At 36.9% G+C, this 12,845-nt stretch overlaps 3 protein-coding genes across 3 annotated transcripts; 2 read left to right on the forward strand and 1 right to left on the reverse strand.

Annotated features, from left to right (window-relative positions):
* Positions 1–391: 391 nt before the first annotated feature.
* On the reverse strand, positions 392–3,544 carry LOC141813891 (rust resistance kinase Lr10-like). The gene is made up of 5 exons (XM_074701891.1): positions 3,257–3,544; positions 2,539–3,138; positions 1,862–1,884; positions 1,286–1,786; positions 392–1,175 (listed from the first exon to the last, which is right to left on the reverse strand). Exons 1-5 carry the CDS (start codon positions 3,490–3,492, stop codon positions 541–543), a joined length of 1,995 nt encoding a protein of 664 aa, XP_074557992.1. The 5' UTR covers positions 3,493–3,544; the 3' UTR covers positions 392–540.
* A 3,306-nt stretch (positions 3,545–6,850) lies between these two features.
* LOC141813583 (reticulon-like protein B9) lies at positions 6,851–7,908 on the forward strand. Its single transcript, XM_074701545.1, has 5 exons — positions 6,851–6,938; positions 7,036–7,216; positions 7,303–7,444; positions 7,533–7,602; positions 7,686–7,908. Exons 1-5 carry the CDS (start codon positions 6,851–6,853, stop codon positions 7,850–7,852), a joined length of 648 nt encoding a protein of 215 aa, XP_074557646.1. The 3' UTR covers positions 7,853–7,908.
* A 290-nt stretch (positions 7,909–8,198) lies between these two features.
* On the forward strand, positions 8,199–11,936 carry LOC141813749 (uncharacterized). Its single transcript, XM_074701732.1, has 9 exons — positions 8,199–8,317; positions 8,761–8,851; positions 8,936–8,996; positions 9,277–9,354; positions 9,610–9,683; positions 10,683–10,796; positions 10,895–11,002; positions 11,407–11,445; positions 11,532–11,936. Exons 1-9 carry the CDS (start codon positions 8,232–8,234, stop codon positions 11,616–11,618), a joined length of 738 nt encoding a protein of 245 aa, XP_074557833.1. The 5' UTR covers positions 8,199–8,231; the 3' UTR covers positions 11,619–11,936.
* The last annotated feature ends 909 nt before the right edge of the window (positions 11,937–12,845 follow it).

The raw sequence follows: 12,845 nt of genomic DNA on the forward strand, positions 1-12,845 counted from the left end.
ATAAAAAAATTGCACACATCAAATTATGAATAAAAAATTGTTTTAATAGTTTTTTTAAAAAAAATACTTTTATTTTCCTATTATAAATCTTTATCGATTAATGTCTTTACAAAGGCAGAGTGCCAATTGGATGTAACTTCGAATCAAAATCTATTTCACAGTCAATAGGAAATTAGAATTTGAATTTTAAATACTGAATTTCTTAAAGGCCAATTTCTTAATATATAAATTATAAAGAGTATCTTTAAAATTAATCAGATAAAATTTTATATTTGATTTACATGAAAAATATTAAAATCAACATGAAATAAATTGTCAAGTGAATTCATATATGAATTTTAACACCTCAAATCAGGATGTAATTATAAAATAAATTCAGTGTCGGGTCGTCCACTCGAGGATCTTTCTGATCCTGTTCAGGTATCACTCTTTCGAATGACCCTCCCTTCGCAGTTCCTTGTCTCAGGAATGAACAAAGTCCCAACATATCGATAGATTTCGAATATCTTACTCTTCCAACAATCCAATTGCTTAAACAAGCTACAAAGAAGAGCACTCAATTGAGAAGTAGGCAGTTTGAGAGCCATGGCCACTTTGTTGTTGATCTGGTAATGAGAACAGCAGTGGCTTAGGAGGCATCTCAATCCACATAACTTCCCCCCTCAACATCTCGATAGCCTTGCCGATTGACGGCCGGCTTACCGGATTGGCCTGAATGCACCACAGCCCCACCATCGCCAACTTTCTCCAAATTTGATTCTCCTCCACCTCCACAAGCCCTGAGTCCAACCCCTGCCATTCGTGCAGCTGATCGTAAATCCAATCGGGGAAGTACTTGTCACTGTTGGATCCAACTTCTTGCATGCTCACCGACTCGGGGCTCGCCTTCCCTAAGGCCATTTTGAGAAGTAGCATTCCAAAACTATAAACATCTGATTTGTGAGAGACACCTCCAAGACTCCTCATGAACACTTCAGGGGCTATGTAGCCAATGGTGCCGCGGGCACCGGTTAATGTCACCGTGCTCTCCTTTCTCGACTGAAGCTTTGCCAATCCAAAATCCGATATCTTGGGATGGAAGTTGTTGTCGAGCAACACGTTTTGTGGTTTGATATCCAAATGCAAAATTCTCCTCTCACAACCATTGTGAAGATACTCAACGCCTCTAGCAATACCTGTAAAATATTGAAAATAAATAAATAAAAATTAGAATATCCATTAAAATAATATATATAATATTTAAATTTAGTATAATATGTATATTTCTATTTGAATTGCATCGTACCAAGAGCAATCTCAAGTAGCCGTTGGGCACCAACTAGACGTGTCATCTCCTCATTGGATATCAACTTGGCTAGTGATCCTTTGTCCATGAGTTCATATATAAGAGCTCTATGTGGACCATCACAACAAAACCCTAGAAGACGAATAACGTTCACATGGTGAATCTGTCCAATGGTAGCTACTTCGTTTATAAAATCTTGTTGACTATCGTCTTTAGATTTCTCCAAGATTTTGACGGCCACCGGAAGCCCGTTTTGTAGCTTCCCCTTGTACACATTACCGTATCCTCCTTCTCCGAGCTTCTCCTTGCTCCGCCCTATGATTCTTTTCAAGTCAGAGTATGAGTACTCCGTCGTTAACGTTGACTTGTAGGTGCTAATGAACTCCTTGACGTTCGAATTGTCGCTCGAAGGCTTGATGAGTATCCCAAAGAGTGATGACCTAAACTTGGTGAATGCAATCAGCCCCGCTACTAAAAGTATTGTTGTTGGGGTAACAATGGCTGCGCGGTAAAGAGAAAAAAAATTAGACGAGAAAGAGTGCAAGAAGAAATACACACATACAGAGCGATTAATACCTACGATGATCTTCCATGAAAACCTGCAAAAAAAAACGAATAAATAAAATTTATTAATTTTATAACGACTATTTAGTATAGAATAAATGATACACTACCTGAACATGTAGCATGAAAACATAACATAACACACTCCATGCAATGGGTTCTACATCTCATAAAGAATAATTATCTGTCCCACACGATCGACTTCATGACCACATTCATGCATGTAGCATTGTCTCAGCTTGGTCATGTTGAATTTTGTACTGCTACACTTTCATGTAATGTATTATAGGAGTGCTCATTGCCACGGCTGTAGATATTCTTCCAAAAATTTCACGATCTTTAAAATCTGATATGAATAGGAACCATTTTAAATGAATGGAATTAATCTGATATTTCCACACGATCAACCTCTTAATCATTTGTGAAGCTAAGATAAATCGAAAAACTACAGTTGACTACTACGAGGGAGGATATTGCCTAGTTAAGTCATTAGCTCGGCTTCATGTCGAGATTAGACTCTTGTCTACTTCAATAAATTTGCTCCGTATTAACCAACTCAATTACGTCCCCAATTTCTAATAGGATGGTAGAATTTCCACAATGATTAATTATTAATTTTTTGGTCAAATTAAATAATTGATTTTGGCAGTCGTTTAATAGTCAACAAAGACGAAGGATGGGAGTCTTACTTGTCGTTGTCGTTGCCTTCTCCACCGCAGGTTCCCCTGCAGAAGCAGCGCTGCTCGCCGGAGCTCTGGTTATACCCGCACCGCCCTCCCGCCGCCTGGCAACTACTACACGCCGCGAAGTTCTTGTCCCACTCCGCTGACACCAGCCCGAAACCTTGATCTATCACGTCGGAGAGATTGCCCCGGTGGGTGACGTCCTTGCCCGGCAGGTTGAGCTGCTGCTGCAGCACCGGCAACGTCGCGTGGTCGCATCCCGACGGAAGCTCGCTGTCGTTGTTCAGAGGCCCTCCCGGCGGCAGCAATAAGAGGCTTCCGCTGGCGTTGTTCCTCCCGGGGCAGTCGGCGAGGAGATTGACGGAATTGGGGGGAACTTGGCCCCGATCGCACCAGGTGAAGTTTAGGTAGGCGTACCCATCAAAAGGCCGGAAGGGGCCGAAGCTGGACTGCGGGAGGAAGTGTTCGCGCAAGCCTCCGCCGCCGCCGCCGCCGCCGGCGGCGGCGGCCGCAGTACAGGAGTTGGACCGGATTTGGCCGGCGAGTTCGAGGTCCGAGACGGTGAGCAACAACTCGCCCTCCCTGTAATTATAGATCGCGTTCACCCTGTCGAATTCGTATCAAAATTTGATTTTGATTCACCAATTACGATCGGGAAACTGATTAAAGTGTTCCTCGATTATAAAGATGAGATTTTGATAAGCGAATAAATTAATTAACTAACCGGTAGGGGCGGCCGGAAAGGGTGATGGTGGCGAGGGAGGAGGAGGCGTTGCAGGCGATGACGAAGCCGGGGAGGCCACAGAAGGCCTCGGAGGAAGAGAAGGGGAAGGCGACGGCGACGTCGCCGCACATGGACGGCACGCAGGCGTCGTAGTAGAAGGAGTCGGCGGTCCCCTGCGAGGCGGATTCCTGCGTGAAGCGGAAGAAGAAAAACAAGAAGATGACGACGCCGTTCATCGGATGGACTGATTGAAGAATGAGTCTGTCCTGTTACGGCTAGCGATGAACTCAATCAACATGTGGCTCCGGCGACTTGACTAGCCATGGACAACTTTATCATTGTGTTTGAAAAAAACAATGTTGGAAAAAAAGTTCACCAGTGTTATTTTTATATTTAATTAATAAAAATATTATTTCAGTAAAAGATGAAATTCATCATCTCAACAATCCCACATAATTAATCTCTACAATTGATCACGACGAAAAATAATATTTTCTCAATTTTATTAAAATTTGATCTTTATAGTAACCAAATATTATAAGCAATATAACTATTGATGATAAAAGATTTTTATATATAAACAATTTGCTGAACTTATTTGACTTGGCACGTTCTTTTCCCATTCAAATGTCATTTTTACCATTTTTTTTCTTTGTTTTTTTCTTTTATTTTACATATATATATATATATTTAATTTTAATTGATTTTTATTTAGTTTTATTTTTTAAATTAATTTTGTTTATTATTTTTTAAATTTTATTTAATTTTTATTTAGTTTTATTTCTTTAATCAATTCTGTTTATTATTTTTTATCAATATAATTTTTAACTCCATCAAATTACCTATCGATTCAACACTTAAATCTATCACTAAAAAGATTAAGGTTTAAAAAATAAAAAATTGAAAAAATACAAGTATATGAATTTTAATAAATAAAATTTATATAAAATTAAAAAAAATATAATAAACAAAATTGATTAAAAATAAAACTAAATAAAATTGGTATAAAATTTAAAAATAAAAATTATCCACCAAACAAATGATTAAAAAATAACTAAATAAAAATTAAATAAAAGTAGAAAAAAATATATATTGATGAAAAGTAATTTTTTTAAAAAATAAAACCAATAAAATTTTAAAAAATGTAAATAAAAATTTAAAAAAATATAAATATACAATTCAATTATTGACAAAAATATATTTAGCTGTTAATTTTTTTTTAAATATTGAATTATTCTTATCAATTTATGAATCATTTATACGAAATAATAATCGGTAAATTTTTAAAAACTAGTTAAATAATAAATAAAAGATGAATTTTACACATAATAGTAAATTATTTAAAAATGATAATAAAAAATAAATATCAAATAACTAATAAAAACATATTAAAATAAAATATTTAAGTAGGGTATCAAGAAGAATTTAGATGAAGATTATTTGAGTAATCCATTCTGATACGACCCTTCGAAGAATTTATAGTTACACATAAATGCAGTGCATGAATCTAAGAGATATTAGAAACCTCGAAAATGCTCTGCTGTGCGATGGGTATTTCCGTGACCCATCTGCGACACCCCGACCCCCAGCCACTGTTCCTGCCGCCACGTCGCCGTTCGGCCACCGTCGGCCGTTGGACCGGGCCCGATCGACGGCCAACTCGCGGGCGCACCGGACGGCACCGGATTCAAGCCGGATTGTGGTCGGAATCCGGCCAGCCAGAAACCGCTGCCAGTGGCACGCAACCATTGTGGGCCAAATCGCGGCCGGTTTTCGACTGCGATTCGGCCGAAAACCGACCGCGATTTGGGCCACAGTGGCCGGGTCTGCGATTCAGTGGTTTCCGCCCGAATTCAGCCGGATTCCGGCCACAATCCGGTCGGAATCCGGTGCCAGTCGGTGCGCCGGCGAGTGGCGCGTCGACCGGGCCCAGTCCCGGTCTCGGTCCGGTGGCCGGCGGTGGCCGGACGGCGAGGCGGCAGCGGCGACAGTGGCTGGGGGTCGGGGGCGTGTTTACTATGCATTCTCAGTTTTGGACGGTCCGATGGACTCGCGATCGTATGATGGACGGTGATCCCGCTGTCACGCACGGGCGCGTAGGAAATCAACGCGCAGCAGAGCATTTCTGTTAGAAACCTTAGAAAGACAACACTGCAAAAGATTATCATAATTAAAGAATCTAAGCTACAATAGGAATTTCAAATAGCTCAAAAAGAAAGAAAAGGAAAGGCATTAATGTAACAAAATGAAGCTTAGCAGGGTTGAATAAGTGGTGGAGTACATTTCAGACGAGGGCATTGTCAATATAGGAGTCTAGCGCTTTGGATGAAGAATCCATGTTGCTAGCGACCAATGAAATTATTGCACAAGATTCTCTGAAGTTTTTTAGATTTGTTAATTGGTAATTAACTGGATTATTGAAATTTTATTAAATTCAAACCAAATAAAAGTGATATATTAAAATGCAAAAGAGTCTGTAGATTGAAAAAAAAAAAGATTTTAATAGACTTGTTAGTGGAAAATAATGTTGATTTTGCTCTAATTTAAGGGATTAAATTGCAGTATGTCAAAGTCTCACATTTAAAGATGTTGAACAAATTGACATATTTCAAATAGCTCATCACTGAAGCAGATAGTTTATCAAAGGAACTTGTATCAGGTTTCAAAAACACCTGATAGCCTCTGAAGAATCCATGCATTCTCAAACTTGAAACTAGTTGCAAATTGACACTTTTTATGTATAGGATCAATCCAAAACCATCTAAGAAACTAATCCTTTCAAGAACTTGTAGTTATAGTCTATATTGCTGACAATTCTTGGTGTGTGGCAGATGAAAAATGGATGCATTGAAATAATGATTAGATATATTTGAAAATTTAAGTATGAATTATATAGAAATACCGGCATAACCTCCTGTTTTTTGGCAAAAATCTAGAGGCGGTGCCGTTGGCGGCTTTTCTACTCGTTTTTTTTCCAATTTTTTGATCTTGATCCCTTCTCAATTCTCCTCCTATTTTCTGTCTTCAGAATAATCATTATTCTGTCCAGCATCACCTCCCTATAAATAAAACATACTATAGAATCATAACAATACAAAACCAAAATACATACTCGAAATATAAGTTTAACATTTCATCCATCATCAACAACAATAGAAAAAAATTAACACGCATAGTGCACAGGATAGAATAGAAAAAAATTAAGAATCTGCTAAGTGTGTACATATGTCACCTCATCAGGTATTCACCCTTGTGTGTGTTCATTAATTTTTATTTTCTTTAATCTAAAGACTAACTTTTAAATCTTAAATTTAAAAAATAAAAATAAAAATAATTAATACTAGATGCTCATAGATGGATGTGCAGATTAATATTTCACTCAATATATATATAATTTAAATATAAAATAAGAAATACCAAACTATTCTTTCACTTAGCTTCGTGCTGAAACCAATAAACCCACCAAAGTTATCCTTTTCTTCCGATTTCATTTAGAACTTAATTTCTTACTTGAAAAGTATAGCATCAACCTTCCTTCCTTATAAGAACCAACCAACTTCATCTACCATCAAACCGATATCAATCCACATAAACATGCCACCCTATTCTTCTTCTTCTTCGCCCATCAAAAGGCTCCTCCGCCAGGACAGGCCTCTTCACGCCCTCTTCGGCGGCGGAAAAGGTCAGCACTAGCTAGTCTTCCCCTCCTCGATCGCATTGCCGATCTCTTACAAACTCTCCCTCGATCGCTTAAACTTATCGTACGTCGTGAATTGCAGTCGCGGACATCATTCTTTGGAGAGACAAACGTGCGTCGGCCTCCATCCTCGTCGGCGTATCGATCATATGGACACTGTTCGAGGTTCTGGAGTATAATTTCCTTTCTTTCCTTTGCCACATCTCCATCACTGCGATGCTTCTGGTGTTCATATGGTCTAATGGCGCAGCCCTTCTCGGACAGTAATTCAAAACCCCTCCCTCCTCATCTACTCGATCATCCTTTTCCTTTTCCTGAAACATTTTATTAATATCATAATTAAAATCAGACCACCTCCAAAGATCCCTGAGCTGATCTTATCCGAAAAGGCCTTCACCAGAGCGGCGTTAACCTTCAGAGCCAAGCTCACACAGTTCCTGTTCTTGCTCCATTACGTCGCATGTGGGAACGATCTCAAATGGTTCCTCTTGGTATCGAACACTCGGAGCTAAATATTCAGATCGATTAATTAAATTAGTTTTTACTTGAATCTTCCTTCGTTTTATTTTTCTTTTGCAGACTGTTCTTTCTCTGTGGATACTCTCTGTAGTAGGAAGCTGGTGCAGCACCATAAGTCTATTATTTTTCGGTGGAATATAATTCTTTTTTTTTTTGAAGAAATATTTGTATTCTTTTTGTTCGAACTGACTGAATTGGTGTTTTTCTTTTTAGTTCTTGTTTGTGGGTTGACCATTCCAGCTTTGTATGAGAGGTATGAGGAAGAAGTTGACCGTTTGGCAAGCAGGGGAAGCCATGATCTCAAGGAGTTCTTCAGGAGAGTTGACTCTAGAGTTCTCGAGAGGATTCCAAGAGGACCTGCCAAGAGAAAGTCAAACTGATTATTCATGTGTGTGAATATATTAAATTTATGTAATTAAAATGCAATATGAGAGACAATGGGGGGCAAAATGGAATGTAACATATTATACAATTATTTATGACGTAATATAATTTACAATAATTATATGACTCGTTTTGATATTTTAATTAAATAACCATTTTTTGTTTATATATATATTTAATTTTTTAAATTAGGAATGGGCTCGAGTGGGCCTTAAGGAGGAATGGGCCCATAAACAATGGATTTTTTTAATGATTTGATTGCCATAAAGGCCCATATAAGGCCCAATATAAGGCGAGAGAAGCCTTTTTAGCTTCTTGTTGGGTTGCGAAGGGGGGGACGGAGGGCGGTTGGGTGCCGGTGGCGGAGTTGTCGCGATGGCTGCCGAGATGGCGGAGGATCTCCTGCTCAAGAGCTTCATGTCCGAGGTCAGCGAAGTGGAGAGGGATAACGAGGTCACAAGGTAAGTCGCCGATCGGCTCCCACGCAGGGGAAACATCTAGGTTTTACCTTTTTCCTTTTGGTTTCTGGTTAATTTGGTAGATTGTGAAGGAATTTGTTATTCGTCGAGAGGGGGAAATACGTGTTTCGGCCTTTTGGTTTTGCGTTTAATTGCTTTACTGGGGGGAGATTGGAAAGTTGTAATTTTTTTTAATATAAATCTGGCGCAGTCTCTAGATCAACGTATATTTGTTATCTTCCTTGCATCATTTTGATGATACGAGTTTTGTGTTTTGAAGTTTCAGAGTTGTGGATTTTCCCCGAGAAAGATGTTTTTTTTTAAGGGAAATTAGAAATTGCGCAACCCTTTTCTTGGGCTCGATAGATATTCTTGGTGTTGGAGCATTCTGATAATTTTGACCTGACGTTAACCTTTCAGTTGCTAACAAATGTAATTCAATTCAGGATATTGTCATGCTTCAAGCTGAATCCGTTTGAGCATCTTAATTTGTCCTTTGAATCCTCGGTTGATGATGTGAAGAAGCAGTATAGAAGGGTAAAGTTAGTTTCTGAGCTGTAAACGGGTTTGCGATTGGATCATTTACCCGTTTTGTAATCAAATGCTGGTCGTGTTTTGTAGTTGTCCTTGCTGGTTCACCCTGATAAGTGCAAGCATCCGCAAGCAAAAGAGGCTTTTGGAGGTACTATTGTTACATTGACATTTGTCTGCGTATTCAGCTTTTCATATTATTGCATATAGCTTTGATGCTAATGGCTCAGCAAAATACCATTCTTAAAGTACCTTATATGCTAGTTCATCTTGTTGTAGTCTGGTTACTGGCACAAAAAGGACATGATATTACATTATACATTTTTTCAGCCAAAAATGAGTGTTCCGAATCATGAAAGCTTGTTTCTTTTCTGCTTCACTTTGACATCTTCTATGTTTGGAGGTTATTGACGAATGATATTGTTGTGCAGCACTGGCAAAAGCTCAGCAGCTACTCCTTGATCCTCAGGAAAGAGACTACATTCTTAGCCAAGTTGATGCTGCTAAACGTGAGCATTAGTGGATTTTATTTTATCTCATAGTTGTAGACTATTTCTTCTCAACTATCAACTTTATTGAATTGTCAGCTTTAGAAAAATTCTGTACAAATCTTTAACCCAAGTTTATATTTTATCGACAAAATTAGTAAACCCTGTTTGAAGTTATTCTGGCTTTATTGTGTGCTTGTATTTGTTAAGTTTAGTTTAGTTTGGGTGCTTTTGACACAAAATGAGACAATCAACTGATGGTGCTTCATTTTGCAGAAGAGCTTAAGCTAAAGAGGAAAAAAGAGCTGAAGAAAGATAATGCTTCTAAAATAAAAGCACTGGTAGATGAGGTATCTAGTGTGCTCTTTTGTATGCATAGTTTCACCAGAGTGCTCCATTTCTTGCAAGCCCCTCTTTTAAGTATTTTATTTTTAGAAAATGTATCTGATTTCAATCTAGTTGAAATTTTCTTCCCATGTTGGGATAGATCTTTCCCATGAAAAAAGGCAAGCTATTTTCTAGTTCCATATATAGATTAAGGAATGTTGAACAAAGAAAATCACCTTGTTAGAATAAATGAACAAGGAAATGAAGAAAGAAATGAATGTAGTAGATGGATTTATTAGCCAAATCAAGATAAACTGCCTCAATGCATGTTTAAAGATGACAGTGTGCTAACGATCTGAGTTAAGTTAAAATAAAAAGTTAAAAAAAAATCTACTAAGTATATGAAATGTAACCTGAAGGATAACAAAATAAAATGAATAAATAATCGAGCTATATGGACATGAAACCTCTATAGGACATCTAGTATTAAGAATTGTTCACTGGATAAAGAGAAGATGGTTAAAATGGCGATTGATAAAGATCTTATTCATAGTATAGATGTTGAGTGGCTAAAGTGGAGATGCCCAACAACAGCAACAAGCTGTTTTTTTTATAAAAAAAAAAGTTAAAGAAACTCATCGTGTGACGTGTCCCACCATACTTGTGGATCTGAGAAACAAACAACAAAAAAAGTTAAAAATTAAAATGTAATTCTTGATATGAATGTATGAATTATAGGAGAGAGAGTAAAATAAATTTGTTTCCACTACCAAGCAATTAGGTGTTCCCCTGATAGTTTCGAAAATGAGAACAAATTAGGATAACACGTAAATATGTACAGATATGATGGACAAATTCTATCGCTAGGCACATTAAATTAATTACTTGTCAGTTACTTCATGCACTATCTTGTTCTTGAATTTTTGTATGTTTGTGTGCACAATCAGTGTATCATTTTTGTGAGGTTATCAGATAATCTGAGGTAAATCATTGTTCAAATAAATGTCAATTTGATTGAACAGGGGAAATCTGAGCAGCAGTATGAACAATCACAAGAGTTCAAGCAACAGTTAAAAATTAAAGTGCGTGAAATTTTAACTGAACAAGAGTGGAGGAGGAGGAAAATGGCAATGAGGGTCAGCCATATTACCCATCTGTGCCATTATATTTTTGCATTTGATTCTATGCTGTTAATACTTGATCATATGTGGAACATGTAATCATAACTGAATAGATATCTGAAGAGGAAGGAAGACTGAAGAAAGATGAAGAAGAAACAAAGGAGATGTGGAAAAGAAAACGTGAGCATGAGGAACAGTGGGAGGAAACAAGAGATAAACGAGTATGTCTTCTATCTTCAACATTTTTCCTTATTTGAACTATGTTTCGTGTTTCAATGGTGTGGTGTATTACATCAGTAGTTAGGACATGAGCTAATTATTAGGCACTTGGATGCATAAAATGCTCTAGAATCATTCTTTTTCCATGTCAAGATTTTTGCTCCCTTCTTGTAGAAGTTGGAAGTTCAAACTATATCCATTAAACGGTGGAAAGGCAGTTTGATGTCAATATGGCTATTCTTTTCTTTACATTGCAAGTCGATTTTGATATTCCAAGTAACCATTTCTCATCTGGTGTAGTTGAAAAGCAGGTCCACACCATATGATGCTTCTTTTTGGCACTCATTCAATTTTGATCTTGCTATTATGAATTGTCAAATTTAAATCGATAAAAACTCTATGACAGGTTTCCAGCTGGAGAGATTTCATGAAGACTGGAAAGAAGGTGAGCATCATATGAATTCCTCAAATTTTCCTGACAGGAGTTGACATACAAACTCTGAACCCAAACTTCACTTCCCATTTCTTTAGGGTAAAAAAGGCGAGATACGGCCTCCCAAACTGAAGACAGAAGATCCAAACAAGTCTTATGTGCAAAGGCCAGTAAATCGAGGTTGAGAATCTCGCGACAACAAAATCTGATAAGTCTGCCATGCTGGATTCAGTTAAATGTTATATTTACTCCGGCTGTCAAGTTGTTAACATTAATTGGAGTTGTACACTGGAGTTGCAAAGCGAATTAGTACTCTCTTATTTCCATTTGCCAGTTGCTTTGTGCGCCAGTTTGGATGATTAAATCACTTGCTGGTCTTTGACAGGTTATTATTAAATCTTTTTCAGCTTATATACTAACTGCTGGATGCCAAATCCAATTTGTAATTAAATAGGTTTGTAGTGCACATTTACAGGCAGCAAGTGAATCTTATGGTTTGAATAGTTCGTGTCGTTTTATAGTTTATTCACAAAGCAAAGACCAAACTTGTTAAAATTGCCATGACATTAATAATTGTTCGGACAGGGAGTCTATGATTGGTCGAAGATCAATGTAATCTGATTGATCAAGTTGAATACGTTGATTCAATTTAATCAATGTGATATTTTGATTCAATTGATCTGGTCATCTCTACGAAGTCAATTGAGTTGAAGTCAAGTTGACTAGTCCAATCTGGGTAAGTTTGAACGACATCATTGAGTCAACAAGTTAGAACAAGATAGGTTTGACTGACTTCATTGAGTGAATATTCAATTTCGTTGACTCAACTTAATTTGGTCAGGTAGGTTGATTTGAAGTGTAATTAGGGATATAAATGAATCTAATATTCGTGAATAAGTTTGATTTAATAAGAATTTATTTTTGTTCATTTAACACAGATAAAATTAATTAAATGAATGAATTTGAACAACCGAATAAATTTAAATATATATGTCTTTAATTCATTAATATTTATAAATAATATTCATAACCAAAGCAAATAAGTTTAAAATATAAAAATTTTAAATAATTAAATAAATTTGAATTAAGAATAAAAATTTTAAATAATTAAATAAATTTGAATTAAGAATTTAATAACATCTAAATGAATAAGAAGTAAATTTGATAGCATTTACTTTTACTTCTATAAAAAAAAATGAAATCTGCCACCCCAGCGGTCTCACGATCATCTGTGAAAATATAAATCGAGAAATTATAATTAACCACAATGGAGGAGGATATTATTCGACTTCGCTAAGATTTGAATCCTTGTCCTTTTCTACAACTTTACTCCATCATAACTAACTCAGCTATGTCCCAGAAGCCAATAGCATTTACTCCTAGCGTATAACTAAATTGGTTCTCAAATGAAA

Source organism: Curcuma longa, chromosome 20 (assembly GCF_044706935.1).
Source record: "Curcuma longa cultivar G26 ecotype Majalengka, Jawa Barat chromosome 20, ITB_CL_G26_1.1, whole genome shotgun sequence".
Lineage (NCBI taxonomy): Eukaryota > Viridiplantae > Streptophyta > Magnoliopsida > Zingiberales > Zingiberaceae > Curcuma > Curcuma longa.

Bases quoted from the DNA above. Each gene is read 5' to 3' on its own strand.
- LOC141813891 (XM_074701891.1), bottom strand. From the start codon at position 3,492: ATGAACGGCGTCGTCATCTTCTTGTTTTTCTTCTTCCGCTTCACGCAG. The intron at 3,139-3,256 runs GTTAGTTAATTA...CGAATTCGACAG, and splicing joins CTTTCCGGCCGCCCCTACCG to GGTGAACGCGATCTATAATT. The intron at 1,787-1,861 runs GTATTAATCGCT...TTTACCGCGCAG, and splicing joins TTCATGGAAGATCATCGTAG to CCATTGTTACCCCAACAACA.
- LOC141813583 (XM_074701545.1), top strand. From the start codon at position 6,851: ATGCCACCCTATTCTTCTTCTTCTTCGCCCATCAAAAGGCTCCTCCGC. The intron at 7,445-7,532 runs GTATCGAACACT...TTTCTTTTGCAG, and splicing joins ATCTCAAATGGTTCCTCTTG to ACTGTTCTTTCTCTGTGGAT. The intron at 7,603-7,685 runs GTGGAATATAAT...TTTTCTTTTTAG, and splicing joins CATAAGTCTATTATTTTTCG to TTCTTGTTTGTGGGTTGACC.
- LOC141813749 (XM_074701732.1), top strand. From the start codon at position 8,232: ATGGCTGCCGAGATGGCGGAGGATCTCCTGCTCAAGAGCTTCATGTCC. The intron at 8,997-9,276 runs GTACTATTGTTA...ATTGTTGTGCAG, and splicing joins AGCAAAAGAGGCTTTTGGAG to CACTGGCAAAAGCTCAGCAG. The intron at 9,684-10,682 runs GTATCTAGTGTG...TTGATTGAACAG, and splicing joins TAAAAGCACTGGTAGATGAG to GGGAAATCTGAGCAGCAGTA.